The sequence below is a fragment of the Phyllostomus hastatus genome, unplaced genomic scaffold (assembly GCF_019186645.2).
Source record: "Phyllostomus hastatus isolate PE091 unplaced genomic scaffold, TTU_PhHast_1.1 phas_scaffold_129, whole genome shotgun sequence".
NCBI classification, from domain to species: Eukaryota; Metazoa; Chordata; class Mammalia; order Chiroptera; family Phyllostomidae; genus Phyllostomus; species Phyllostomus hastatus.
Window position 1 is genome coordinate 19824516 of NW_025334009.1, and position 15032 is coordinate 19839547.

The 15032-nt window shown below is 34.2% G+C and overlaps 1 protein-coding gene across 2 annotated transcripts in view; it reads left to right on the top strand.

Moving 5' to 3' along the window:
• TOP2B (DNA topoisomerase II beta) overlaps positions 1-15032 on the top strand; it is a 65140-nt gene that overhangs the window by 15232 nt on the left and 34876 nt on the right. For both annotated transcript variants that reach the window (XM_045857401.1, XM_045857402.1), the window contains exons 4-8: positions 4567-4630; positions 9928-10073; positions 10502-10599; positions 11499-11711; positions 14704-14877. In XM_045857401.1, the coding sequence (XP_045713357.1) occupies positions 4567-4630; positions 9928-10073; positions 10502-10599; positions 11499-11711; positions 14704-14877 (695 nt within the window). The remainder of the gene's footprint in view (positions 1-4566; positions 4631-9927; positions 10074-10501; positions 10600-11498; positions 11712-14703; positions 14878-15032) is intronic.

Sequence of the window (15032 nt, forward strand, 5' to 3'; positions counted from 1 at the left end):
TCTCTTTTTTATGCTGAATACACATGTTCTTCAGAAAATTTGCATAACTTACTATAATATTTTCATATCTGCTTAACATATCTTTGTGTTTTAACTGTTCGTTTGAAAAATGAACGTGATATATTTGATTAGTAATCTCGAAGTTACTGAAGTCGTGCCTATACACCACCACAGTAATCTGTGGTGGTGTATATGCAATAATCTGGGAGTTGTTTGCATCCCAGTCACCTGGGAGGCATATTGAAAGTAGAGATTACAGCCCCAGCCAGTGTGGCACAGTTGGTGGGAGCTTCGTCCTATAAACCAAAAGGTTGTTGGCTCAGTTACTAGTCAGGGCACATGCCTAGGTTGTAGGTTCGGTCCCTGGTTTGGGCACATGTAAGAGTTAACCCAATGATCTTGCCCTCTCACACTGATGTCTCTCTCGCCCTCTCTCTCTCTTCCTTTCTGCCTCTCTAAAATCAATAAGCATGTCCTCAGATGAGGATTAAAAAAAATAGAGATTACAGAGCCTGAGCCTTGCAGATTCAGTGAGTTAGAGGTGAAATATGTAAAATTGTGTTTTTACCAACAAATACAGTATTTTTTGTTGGGCAGTCTAGTTTAACAATCTTTGTTATGCCCTGGCTGGTGTGCTTAGTGAATTGAGTGCTGGACTGGGAACCAAAGGGTTGCCAGTTTGATTCCCAGTCAGGGTACATGCCTGAGTTATGGGCCAGATCCCCAGGAAAGGGTATGCAAGAGGCAACCACACATGGATGTTTCTCTTCCTCTCTTTTCCCTCCCTTCCCCTCTCTAAAAATAAATACATAAAATCTTTTTAAAAACCCAGTCTTTGTTCTAAATGATCTCTTTGCTCTCCAAATCACATCATTAATTAAATGTTAATGAAGTTCATAGTCTAATTGACTCCTAGGGGATGTTTGCACCTTGGAGATGGTTTTAGCCAAGGACTTTCTCGAGACTGTGCTCTGCCTCCTCATCAGTGCCACTTGAGGTTTCCTAGACAGCAGAATTGTGTGGGTTTGAGCTTCTTCCAGTGGGTCTTTGTGACAAGGAGAGGAGAGTAAAACTGATTACTCATGTTGTATTTCTTTCACTATTGCCTCTCAACTGTCTTCTACTTAGTTTTACTTTCAGGTGTTTAATAGGATCATATTCGTTCTATGATTGAAGTTTGACAGCTAATTTGTGTTTGAATTTACTGAAGCAGTGGTTAATATATCAAGTATATTATCAGTTATACTGCATAGGGTTTAGAGATTTTTAAGGATGCTAAAGACTTTGCCTTTGTAATTCAAAAATAACTTATTGGTTTTAATTTAATCTTTTTTATAAAATCACTAGACTATTGAAGGAGATCAAGAGAAAGTAGTTATTTGTTGCCAAGATAAAATATAATTAAGATATCAAAACTACAGCTTAACTACAGAACAACCATCATTCAGAACCACCTGAAATATGGCTGTATAGAAAACCTACAACTAGGGAATTAAAAAAGAAGCCACTTCAAGACTGGTAGGAGGGGCAGAGACACAGAATGGATTGGCCCCATACCCACTTGTGGTCGATAAAAATAGGGAGGGATATCTTGGCTGCTGAGGTTCCCCCTGAGGATCGGGGTGTCCCAGCCTCACACCAGGCTCCTCAGCACAGGGATTTAATGCCAGGAAGAAAAGACCCCATAATCTGTGGCTGTAAAAACCAGTGGGGATTAAGGCTGAGTGAGACAGACTTCTGGAGTCCCAGTTAGTTCCCCTTAAAGGGCCTGTGCATGGACTTACTTGAACTTACTTGAGTTCTGATACTGAGGCTGTAGATCAAAAGACACCAGGGACATACTGAGAGGAACTGAATTGTCCAACACCAGGGCAAGAGCTGAGGGGCAGCTTTCTCTGAGACAAGTGCTAGCAGAGGCGATTATTCCTTTGATGAGCTCTCCTCAGACAGAGCTGGCAGGCAGGCTCCATGTCTGAGACTCCATCACCATGGCTTTCACTGCTTACCCTGCCCTAGTGATTCCATAAGATCCTACCCCACAAAACTTTTGGACCCACCCAGGTGGTTTCCAGTGTTTTTTCCATAAAAATGGCCTGTCTTGGCCCCTGCTTCAGATTTTCCTAAAATCTCTCAAACAAGCAGCATCTGGCCTCAATGGGTCCTGTATCTGTTGCTTAATGACCCCAGACCTGGCACTAGCAGCAGCTGGCCTTGGTTCATAGCTTGGCCTCACATGGGCATCTCTAAGCCTAACACAAGTAGCAGCCATCTGCAGACAGCTTTGTAGCTCATGCTGGGTGGCCCTGGGCAGAACACATGCAGTGATTGACCTTGATTTGCACTGCTCAGGAGGCCTCTCAGCCAGTGTACCCAGTAAACAGCTTCAGACCACATTGAACCACCTCCACAAGTGACATACTCAAGGGGTAGACTCAGTGGGCACCAGAGCCCTACTGAAGTAAGTCCTGCTTTGTGGGGTGAACCCCTGCACAGCTGATCATTCATGGTGGTCAGTGATTACAGCCAGTTCTTGCAGCTGATTGGCCTGATGATAAATCCCTCTTGCTGACATGCCAACAACAATCAAGGCTCAACTACAAGTGGAGGGTGTACATAGCTCACCCTGGGGTGCACCTCAGGTATTTAGCTTGGGTGATTGGTGAGGCTGTGCCCCTGGATCCTACAGAACACGTACTACATTAAGCCACTTTACTGAGCATAGGAGATGTTGCAGCTCTACTTAATACATAGAAACAAACACAGAGAGGCTGCCAAAATAAGGCAAAGGAACATGTCCCAAATGAAAGAACAGAATAAAATGCCAGAAAAAAAAATAGAGACAAGCAATCTACTACATACAGAGTTCAACACACTGGTTATAAGGATGCTCAATGAACTTAGTGAGAACCTCAACAGCATAAAAAAGGACCAGTCAGAAATGAAGGCTACATTAACTGAAATGAAGAGTAATTTACAGGGAATCAACAGTAGAGTAGAGGAAGCTGAGAATCATATCAGCAAATTGGAATATAAGCAGACACCCCCGCCCCTGCAATCAGAACAGCAAAAACAAAAAGAAAAAAAAAGAATCCAAAAAATAAATGAGGATAGTGCAAAGAGCCTCTGGGACAACTTCAAGCATACCAACATTCACATCATGGGGGTCTGGAAGGAGAAGAGAGACAGCAAGAAATTGAAACCCTATTTGAAAAAAATGATGACAGAATACTGTAACCTGGTGAAGGAAATAGACATACAAGTCTGGGAAGTGCAGAGTCCAAACGATGAACCCAAAGAGGCTAACATCAAGATACATTATAGTTAAAATGCCAAAGGTTAAAATCAAAGAAAGAATCTTAAAAGCAGCAAGAGAAAAGCAGTTAGTTACCTATAAGGGAGTTCCCATAAGACTGCCAGCTGATTTGATTTCTCAACAGGAACTTTACAGGCCAGAAGGGATTGGGATTGGCAAGGAATATGCAAAGTGATGGAAAGCAAGAACCTACCACCAAGATTACTCTACTCAACAAAGCTATCACTTAGAATGGAAGGACAGATAAAGAGCTTCTCAGACAGGAAAAAACTAAAGGAGTTCATCACCACCAAACCAGTATTATATGAAATGTATAAAAAGATAAAACATATTAACAATGAAATGACAGTAAATATGAATCTATCAACAATGAGTCTAAAAAACAAACGAACAAGCAGAACAGAAGCAGACTCATAGATACAGAGAACATTTTGATGGTTGCCAGATAGGAGAGGGCTTGGGGGATGTGAAAAAGGTGAAAGGATTAAGAAGTATTGAATACAAATTAGTTGTTACAAAATAGTCATGGGGATATAAAATATAGCACAGGGAATATAGTCAGTACTATTCTAATAACTATGTATGGTGTCAGATGGGTGCAAGATTTATTGGGATGATGTTAGTAAGTTATGTAATGTCTAATCACTGGATTGTATACCTGAAACTAATATAGTTTATGTCAACTGTAATTGAAAAATACAAATATGATTTAAAATAACAATATATGTGATTAGATCCAGTTTTTCACATTTGGATCTGGAGTAGGGGGTTGTAAACTGTAGATGTTTGCTTGTACTTAATTTGTTTTTACATATATCACAAAATTGTCCCCCTTCTTGTTTTGTATAGAAGACATGACAGTTATTTGGTATGATATAAAATTTAAGAATGTTATTTGGGAAATAAGGTTTTATATTAGAGGTTACCAGTAATTATTTTTATTAACTATTACCATATGTAACTGTTTATACTAAGTTGTGGTGCACATGCACTTGCATTCATGTATTTTTTTTAAAGATTTTATTTATTTATTTTTAGAAAGGGAAGGGAGGGAGAAAGGAAGAGAGAGAGAAACACCAATGTGTGGTTGCTGGGGGCTGTGGCCTGCCACCCAGGCATGTGCCCCGAATAGAACCTGTGATGCTTTGGTTCGCAGCCCGTGCTCAATCCACTGAGCTATGCCAGCCAGGGCTTCATGTATTTCTTTATATAACTTTATGTTTGATTACTCATTGATATATTTAATTTTATAGTTAATGCAGCTGACAATAAACAGAGGGATAAGAACATGACCTGTATTAAAGTTTCTATTGATCCGTAAGTATATTCCAAGTTTAATTTTTTTATACTAAGTTTTATTCATAGTATTCAACTTATGAATACTTTTCAAGTGAATAATATATACATTTAGTGCTTTTTTGTTTTCCTTTTGCTGAAGACCTTGTTATTTTTGCTTCTTTTAGCCAGAACACTATACTCTTATAGTTTCTTTTCTCATTCATGATCTTTTTCCCCAAAATATTTTCTTATGTGAGTTCTTGGAGACCACTTTTCTTTGTCTTTGATGCTGTGGATGCTGTTTCAGCTACTGAAGTAATTACTCTATCTTTTCTTTCTTAATATTGCTTTGGAAATGAAGGCTAGGGGCAATGGCCAGTTTTATTCCAGTTATTTTATAGGTTGAATTGACTTTTCAAGGTCTGTGTTAGAACTTTGTCATTATTTATAACATCATTTATAAATTAGAAACTGCTTGTATTATAAAGTATATATATACACTAGGCATTCAGCTAATTAGATCTCTGGTGATATTTTTTTGAGGACTGAGGGGGAGTGAAAATAATGAAGTTTTAGGTTAAAAATACAGTTGTTACACTTATTCTGCTTTCATTAGCATACCTTTTGTAAAATATAAATTTTATCCTTTATAATTTTATTAGTAATTTAGCATGATTTTAAGATTTTTCTATATTATGAAAACTTAATAATTCAGGCATAGCCTTCTGTCAATAATCTGATGTTAGATGGCATGGTTAATATTGATTATATAATAAAAATATAGTTTATATTTGTTTATATCATGAAGTTAACTCTTATATGAAAGTATTACCACATAACTATGCTGTTAAAAGTTCTTGATTTTTCTTTTTCTTTATTTGTTTTTTAAAATTTAAATCCTTTATAATGAATACATTTTTGAGAATTTATTTGGCAAAGTGTGTTGGATAAGTTACAACATAAGCAGAAATGTAAGATAGTTTTAAGAAAATTTTAACTGTCAAGATTACTTTTCTTTCATATTTAAGAAATTATCAGTTAAAAACTATATCATTGATTATGTTTTAGGAGGTCTAGTAAGCAGTAATGGATATTAAATATTTTGTATGTTTAATCTCTTTTAAAATTCAGATTTGAAAGATTCTGATTTTAAAATAAGGAAGAAAGGGCTTTCCTTACATACATTCTTGATGAACATTGGGGTAATTATTTGGTTCTTTCATCTTAATTTTTTTGGCCACTTTGACAGCACAGACTTAAAAAAGCTTACAAAGAACCCTATTATAACAAAGTGATGAATAAGCAAGCTATAAAACTACTGTGCCAAGGGTGTCTAACTATTTGGTGTTTTCTGCCGCACACTGGAAGAAGAAGAGTTGTCCTGGGCCACACATCAAATACATAGTGACACATAATCACAAACAAATCTCATAATGTTTTAAGTAAATTTATGATTTTGTGTTGGGTCGCATTCACAGCCATCCTGTTCTGCATGTGGCCTATCGGCTGCAGGTTGGACGCCCCTGGACCAAATAATGGTTCTTGGTGGCATACTTTACCTTAAGTTTATTACAAGTTCTAGACAAAGAATAATTCTGTGTCTTTATTACTCTCTTTCTAACTCCATTTTCAATCAACAAACATTTTTATGTGGGCATAAGAGTGACATGGAATTATAACTAAATTTATTTATTTCTTAATGATAATTAGATACCATTTTTTCCTGTTCATCTTTATGCCATTTTAACTACTTCTGCTAGAAAGTTCTTCTATTTCAATATAAAATAAAAATTCATAGTCAGCTACTCCCAAGGAAGAAAAATGAAGGTAGTACATTTTTTACCACTTCTTTTCTACTTTACTTTTTTTGTTTACAAATCATAGATTAGAAACTATTGATTCTTTCCTCTGTTTTTAATTGAAGTATATATACACACATATTTTAAAATTGATGGTTAGACAAACATTTTGGGAGATGATGACCCTTATATTTTATTTCTTTTTATCTCATTTCTGAATTTTAATCATTTTTGTGAATTTCATCCTATAAAGGCATTCCTTATTTTTTCCTTTACTACATGTATTACAGAATAAATCTTATTTTTATTAAAATGAACCTTATATCAGAGATGTAATTTTTGCTTGTTTGATTTCTAATTTAAGAAATCATTTTAAAACAGCGTTGAAATGGGAATGAGTACTATTATGCTATTTATTCCATTGATCCAGTTTTCTCTGCTGTACAGTTTTGATATTGTTTCAGTTTCATTCTTTTTAACATTTTTGTACAGATTTTTATTTTTCTTTGTGCATGTGTGTACATGAACTTTTTGTGTAAAGGAAAGGTTGAATTTTGATAGTTAAGTGTAGAGAATATACAGCACAGCTTAGCTCTTATTCTTTTTCCACACTACTCTGAGGTGAGTATACAATTTAAATAAAGCCATAGAAATAAATTAGCATGGGATGTCATACAGAATTTGGATAGCTTTTTTAGAAAGTTGGAGAATTTGAAGCAACTTTTTACAGGAAAACTTAAAACTTATTAAATAATATAACAATGGTTAGTGTTGGAATAACTTATTTGCTGGAATCTATTTGATTAAAAAGAAGCAAATGTGGAAAGCACATTAATCAGAGTTCCAACTCTTCTGCTAGTTTAAGTAATCTTGTTTATTTAGAGTTAAAACTCTTAAAACTGTAGCTTTCAAAAAAATTACACTCATACTAACATTTACATTTTTAAAAAAATGGGATTATAATATATGTACTATTTTACATCTTTCTATTTTACTTGACATATTATTGACAGCCTTTCTTATTAACTTATAGATCTACTTAATTCTTTTTATATGACTTTTGTGTTGGTATTTTGTAATTTAACCTCTTTCTGGTTGATGAATATTGAATAGGATATTTAGATTGTTTTTCAGGTTGCTTTTCAGCCTTAATTATTTTGAAACTTAACTTGTAGCTCATTTAAATGCAGTATTTTTCCTAATATATTTGTGAAGATTATTGATAGAGCAAAGAATACAGTTACAGAATTCTGAATTATTGTTTAGAGATTACAGAAATAAATACCAGATCTGGAAAGTGATATAGATTGAAATTTTGTAATAGGGAGATGACTTTGATAGAATGTTCCAATTTCATACTCATATAGATATACTAAATGTAGGAGGTATCAATCCTTATTTTTTAAAGTTGTGATAGAGATTAGCTTAAGTATAGTACCATATATGCTAATAGAATTAAAAAAATTTTAAATGTTTTTCCATGAGTATATTGAATTTTGGGTCATTCTGAGATGTTTAAGATTTATAATTTTTCATTCATTGCTTTTCTTTCCTTTGAATTCTTCTCTATGAGTTTTAAGCCTCATGAAGTTTTTTGAAGAAAATAGGTACTTAATAAATTATAGGTTTTAATCTCAGCATAGGAACTATTTAGAAGTCTAAAACAGTAGTGCAATATATAGCCCTTATTTCTAAGGCCCACCATTTTTGCCTCTGGAGATAAGGACAGACAGTAACAGTGTCACCAACAATTTGAAGCTGTTAGATACCTAAATATTCAGCTGTGTATTCTATAAAGAGTGTTTATCCACAAATGAGATAACCTAATTATATGCTGAGTTCCCCAGTGACTAATTTAGATTTTTTGCCAATCTCAATATAAGGAGGGTTGGAAAGCATTGTTAAAGGCTGGGTAAAAGGCTTAATGGAGAACTGAAGTCATAAACTAACTTGAAGTTAGGGCAAAATTTGCCTAGATGAAGAAAGAAAAAAGACATTATAGTCAAGGTAAAGACCAATAAATAGAGAAATGGAAGAATTGGGAGTGAACATGGTCACATAATAAAACTGACCTGATGGAAACATAGTGCATGTTGCAGAATACTTGTATTTGAATGTAAGTGGGGATATGGATAATGGGACTTTTAAACTTGACTTTATAGAAAAGGTGGAACTACTTATGTATCCTGGAGCAAAATAGCGTTATAAAAGCTATAGTAAGTCCATCATCATTATGCAGAATATATCTAAGGGGAGTGGCTAGCAAGAAGATGTACAATAATTAATATTTAAGGTGATAATTAGTCTATCTAGATTCATATACTAACATTTGGAATGAAGAAAAAGGATACTGATATGAAATGAATCTAAAAGACAAACTAATAAGTCTTGATGACTGATGACTCTAGAGGATGACCAGGAGATATGAATAAAAATGATATCAAAATTTGAGTTTACAAGATTAGGTGAGTTGAACCTATATTGGAAAGTGAAGGAAAGAAAAGTTGGTTGCTGATTTGGGGAAAGAAGATAATGTATTAAAAATCAAATTTTAAATAACTTTGATTTATTTAATTTCCTCCTGAATCATTGATTTTCATTTTGGCTTTTAGAACAGTATTTTTAAGTTGTAGTAACTACTTCTAATAACTATTAAGAGATTAAGGTGTGTATGTTTGCGTGAAACAGAGTGTCTAAGAGATTCTTAATCAGAGTGGTAAATGGTAGCTTTTTAAGTCAATTCTCAGTGTTGGTTATGAAGTTGTGCTTCTTTGCAAATTTGGATCTTAAATGGGTAAAGATATCATAGTATATACTACTCAAAACAAGAGGGTAGGCAAAATTTTCCTTTAAGACTACTACCTACATCAAGTTTCTGTTAGTTGTAGGATTCTCTGCTCCATACCATTCAGGGCTAAAATGTATAGTTTTATGATAGAAAAGCCTAAAAAAGACCTAAAATTGGTTATTTCTACATATTATAAAACCGTTAAAATTAGTTTGTGACAGTGAGTGCCACAATACAAACAACCCTCTAACATTTAATGTAAAGATGAAATACAGTTCAGGCTGTCTATCCTTCTTCCATCTGTACTGCTACAGCAGTTAGGTAGGAAATGAAAATGACAGTGGCCACTGTCTCTTCAGAGCTTGTGGTTCACAGGTGGTATGCTGGTAGAATGAAGCAGGAGGATCATGGCTAATGCATAGAAAAGAAAATGGAATCTCTAGCTGACTTCTTACTGTCAAATCTTCACTACTTTTACTATTTTCTGGGAGGTTGAGAAGAGTTCCTTTTTCTGAGAAATATTTGCACTGTTACTTGCAGATATCTTAGTGATCCTAATTTAAGTTATAACTTAAGGATCGAAGTGCTTATTCTCAACAAAGTATTTTCAGGAAAGATGAATAACTGTGTTCCAATTAGCAATGACAGGTATTTTGCTTATAATTATTCAGGTTGATTCTGGTTTACTTTTTATGAAAATCAGTGTCTTTAAACTATTTAAGCTCTAAATTCTGCTTGTTTATTTGCAGCGAATCTAACATTATAAGCATTTGGAATAATGGGAAAGGCATTCCAGTAGTAGAACATAAAGTAGAGAAAGTTTATGTTCCTGCATTAATTTTTGGACAGCTTTTAACATCCAGTAACTATGATGATGATGAGAAAAAAGTAACAGGTAAAGAAAATCTAAATGGTTGATTAAAATTTTTGTTAAAAAATAATTGTTCTCAATGTAAAAACTCTTACTATTCCTATAAAAATATTACAAAAGATGAAACCTGTGAAGTTTTGTTGTGAGAAAAATCCTTTTCATAATTAATATCTATGAAAAGCTATCATATATAAGTGTAGTCTTGATAATAGTCCAACAGATACTTTAAAATCTTAACTCTGATAGTACATTGATGTGTGTTAGAACTTCTAGAACTCTAATCTGGCTGACAGATTGAGTTTGGAACTACTGATGAAAACAAGACATGCGATTCCTGTATATGTGTTTGTTATTCCATAAACACCATGTCTTTTGGTATTGATTAAGTTACTTTTATACTGTTTTCCTTAAATCCTTTTCATTAAACCTTTCACATTTAATTTGTCTTACAGGTGGTCGTAATGGTTATGGTGCAAAACTTTGTAATATTTTCAGTACAAAGTTCACAGTAGAAACTGCTTGCAAAGAATACAAACATAGTTTTAAACAGGTATGATAGAAATGTGTCTAACTGCTTTTTAAAAATAATCATGTTTTGTTGCTTTGCTAAAATAATAGAATCTTAGGTAAATTGCAGTGATACACACACACATATACTCATATTTTTAAGTGTTAAGCATGTCATTATATATATTTTTTAAAATCTTTAGAACTGGGAGATTTTATGTAAGCTTTTCTCCTATTTCTTTAAAACAAAATGCTTTATTTAACAGATTTTTCTTTTAATTTAGTGAAGCTTCCGTGGAAGTGCCCTGAACCTCAAAGATAATTGAAATGTATCTATTTTAGATGTTTGAAAAATTCCTCATTGATTCACGAAATTCATACTTTTTAAAAAAAAGTTATTTGTTTTTAGAGAGAGGGGAAGGGAAGGAGAAAGAGAGGGAGAGAGATACATCAGTCAGTTGCCTCTCACATGCCCACAGCTGGGGACCTGGCCTGTAACCCAGGCATGTGCCCTGACTGGGAATTGAACCAATAACATTTCAGTTCTTAGGCTGTGCTCAGTCCACTGAGCCACATCAGCCATGGTGAAATTCATATTTTTAAATTTTCTTTTACTCTTTTAGGCCTTTGAAAATAGCTTGAAATTTTACATGTTAAAATTTTGTCAGAAAAGCATCATACCTATTTATTTTTGTAAAATTCTATATAATCATGTTGAAGAACTTTTATTTATAATGTATAAAGTTGTGCAGTTTCTTTTGTTTATTTTCAATATGAGGTAGCTATAATAGTAGTATTTAATTTTTTTATCTTTAATATCAGGTTCAAAAATTTGTTATGAAGCTGAAAAATATGTATAGTTGTAAATGTGTTTCATGAGCTGAGTTTTTGTTATAAAAATTAGAAGCATTATACAAATTTTTAATATTTTCTCTTTTAAAGACATGGATGAATAATATGATGAAGACTTCTGAAGCCAAAATTAAACATTTTGATGGTGAAGATTACACATGTATAACATTCCAACCAGATCTGTCCAAATTTAAGATGGAAAAACTTGATAAGGACATTGTGGCCCTCATGACCAGAAGAGCTTATGATTTGGCTGGTTCCTGCAAAGGGGTCAAGGTCATGTTTAATGGAAAGAAATTGCCTGTAAGTGTCTTGTAAAATAGTTACCACTTTGTTATTTTGTAGAAGAGTTTACAGTTAGATCTCTTAAAATATAATATCATAATCTCTTTAACTGATATGTTTAGGTGACTCAGTTTAAAGTGATTATTGATGAATTTGGGTTAAAACATCTTGCTGTCTGTTTTCTATTCATTGTATTTACTCTCTGTTTTTATTTTGCCTTCTCTGGGTTTAACTGATTATTTTTTAATGATTCCATTTTATCACCTCTGTTTAGTTACGACCTCTTTTTAAAACTTTTTAAACAGTTGCCCTAGGGTTTACAATTTCATTTGTAAATACATTGAGTCTACCTTCAAATAATTTGATCACTTCATATGTAATGAAAGGACTTTATAACAGTGTATCTTCAGGATCTCCTTCCCTTTTCTTGTGTCATTATCATCATACATTTCACTTTTACATATGCTGTAAACACCAGAAGAAGAAGAAGAAAGAATGGGGCAGAATAAACATTTGAAAAAATGGTGGCAGAAATTTTTTCACAGGGTGACATTGTTGTTAATATTTTAGCATTTAATTACCTTTCAGAAAAATTAAAAACATAATACCTTCATTTACTCCATTTCCAATGCTCTTAGTTTCTTGATGTAGACTTAAGTTTCTGATTTTAATTATATTTGTTCTGCCTGGAGATCTCCTTTTAATATTTTGTAGGGTATTTTTGCTGTCAGTAAATTCAGTCAGTTTATGTTTGTCTGAGAGAGTCTTTGTTTTCCTTCACTTTCTAAGACTATAGAAATTTCACTGGATACAGAATTATGGGTTGACAGGTATTTTTTTCTCTTTCAAAACTTAAAGATGTCACTCTGTTGTTTTCTTGCTTGCATGGTTTCTGATAAGACGTCTGCTGTAGTTCATATCCTTCTTCCTCTGTTGGTAAGGTGTTTCATTTTCCTCTGGCTGCCTTGAAGATTTTCTCTTTGTCTTTGTTTTCTTTGAGTATGATATGCTTAGGTATATATGTGGATTTTGTGTGTGTGTGTGTGTTTGCATTTATTCTGTTTGGTGTTTGTTGTCTGTCACAGATTTTAGAAAATTTAGGCTATTATCTCTTTCAGTATTTCTTTTGTGCTGTTCTTTTTCTTCAGGTATTTCATTTATGCACATGTTATATGATTTGGTATTGTCCAAAGCTCTTGGATGTTTTGCTCTGCTTTATTTATTCTTTCTTTTTTGTGTTTCAGGTTAAATTCTATTACTCTATTTTTTTTTGTTGTTGTTGTTGAAGTGGTATTTTAATTACTGTTTTTTATGCCCTATTTTTAATTTTAATGATTTTTCCTTTATTGTGTCAAGTTTATGATAAGCCTACTGAAGATATTCTTTATATCTTCTGTTTTTTTGGTTCCTGGCTTTTTCACTGAATTTTTTTAAAGCATCCACCTCTCTCCTGAAGTTGCATGTTGCCTAACTTCTCCATTAGAGCCTTTAACATATGAATCATAGTTATCTTAAATGCCCTGATAGTTAAAAGACTTATGACATATTTGAGTTTGATTCTGATGATTGCATTGTCTTTTCAGACTGTGTTTATTCTTGCCTTATGGCATGCATTGTAAGTTTTTGTAGAAAAACAGCTATATTGTATAGGTTAGTAGGTATGGATTAAATAGCCTTTAGTATGAGGATTTATGTTTATACAGGGAATGGAATGTGTTTGCAGTTTGTTGTTTCCGTAGTTACTGGTGTTGAGGTTCATTGTTGCCATGGTCCCCAGAGACTTTAAATTCTTCTTTGTTATTGTTTCTTTTGTTTGGGCCTTCCTTTTGAGCTGCCCTTCAAAAAGGGTGTATCTCTTGCAGTTCTTCCAGCTTAAACTCACTGTTATTATTGGAGGCCTGTTAGCATGGTGGTAGGTTGTGGGGAAACTCTTTTGTCTCAGACTTTGGAGTGCACACTGGGCTTCTGTCTCAAGGGTTTAGCCTTTACAAGTATTTCTGTTTCTTCTCTAGAGATAGAGATTTTCCCTTTGCCCTTTATTCTTTTTCCTTGTTGCAGCAGGTTATTCCCCAGAATTCTTACTCAGTATTCTTGAGGCTCCCTGCCCTGCAGACTAAATTTTTTTTATTAACTTAAATGATTTGGGGTGGACTGGGGTTAGGCTGGGCAGAATGAATTTATTCCAGCTATAGTGATATTTTGCTGACACGCTCCAACAATATCCTTCTCCCATCAAAGTAAGGTTTTTGTTGTTGGTGGTGGTGGTGGTGTTGTTTTTGGTAAGGGAGATGGATCTGGGTGGAATTCCCAGTGGTCGCTGTTTCCCTCCCTCGGTCAGACCATCGGGAGGACCTTATTAGATTCTATCTTTCCTGTGAGAACTTGCTGGGGTTATTGAATGAAAAGTCCTCAGGGGCTTCGTCACACACTCATACTAATACACGCTTGTCCTGTAGCAATTTGTCAGAATTTGTGGTTTAATGTTCCTACTGCCTTCTGTGACATGAGCCAGCTTCTGCCCCAGTTAAGCAAATGCTTAGGTTCTGTGTCTCCTACAGACTGCTGACTCTCTTCAAACTCAGGATGGCCAGATGTCCTGTGATCTCAATTTTTGAAGGCTCAGAAAACATCAGTTTGTCTGACCAGCTCTTTTCTTGTAAGGGCAGGACCTTCCCCGCCCTCCCACCCTCTCTGTGTTTGAACTCAAAGTGGAAGTCTACTTTGTTATTTAAAAAACTTAAACTTTTGAAAGATTTTATAATCTACCTGTCCAACTTTCCATTCATAACCTTTGTTTATCTAGTACACATGAAATGAATTGCTTTTTAAAGGGTAGGGATCAAGGAGTAGAATAGGAGGAAGTCATGAAGGTTTGAATCCGTGAAATAAGCTGTTGTGAATGAGGGGAAAGGAAAGCATGAGAGTACCTGATGGCATTCACCTCTGGAAAATGGGTTTAATAATACTTCACACTATAAGATTGTTTATTGATTGTTTTTTAAATGAATAGGTAAATGGATTTCGCAGTTATGTAGATCTTTATGTGAAAGACAAATTGGATGAAACTGGAGTGGCCCTGAAAGTTATTCATGAACTTGCAAATGAAAGATGGGATGTTTGTCTTACGTTGAGTGAAAAAGGATTCCAGCAAATCAGCTTTGTAAATAGTATTGCAACAACAAAAGTGAGTATGCTGATTCTGTTTCTAAGTCAGTGACAGAACGGTGCTTCAGTAGAAACAACAAGATAAACAGCAATAACAAAAACAAAGCCTAATCTGCTTTGGTGAAATCAAAATTCCTTATGAAAATGAAAGCTTATTGTCTGTGAAATACCTGT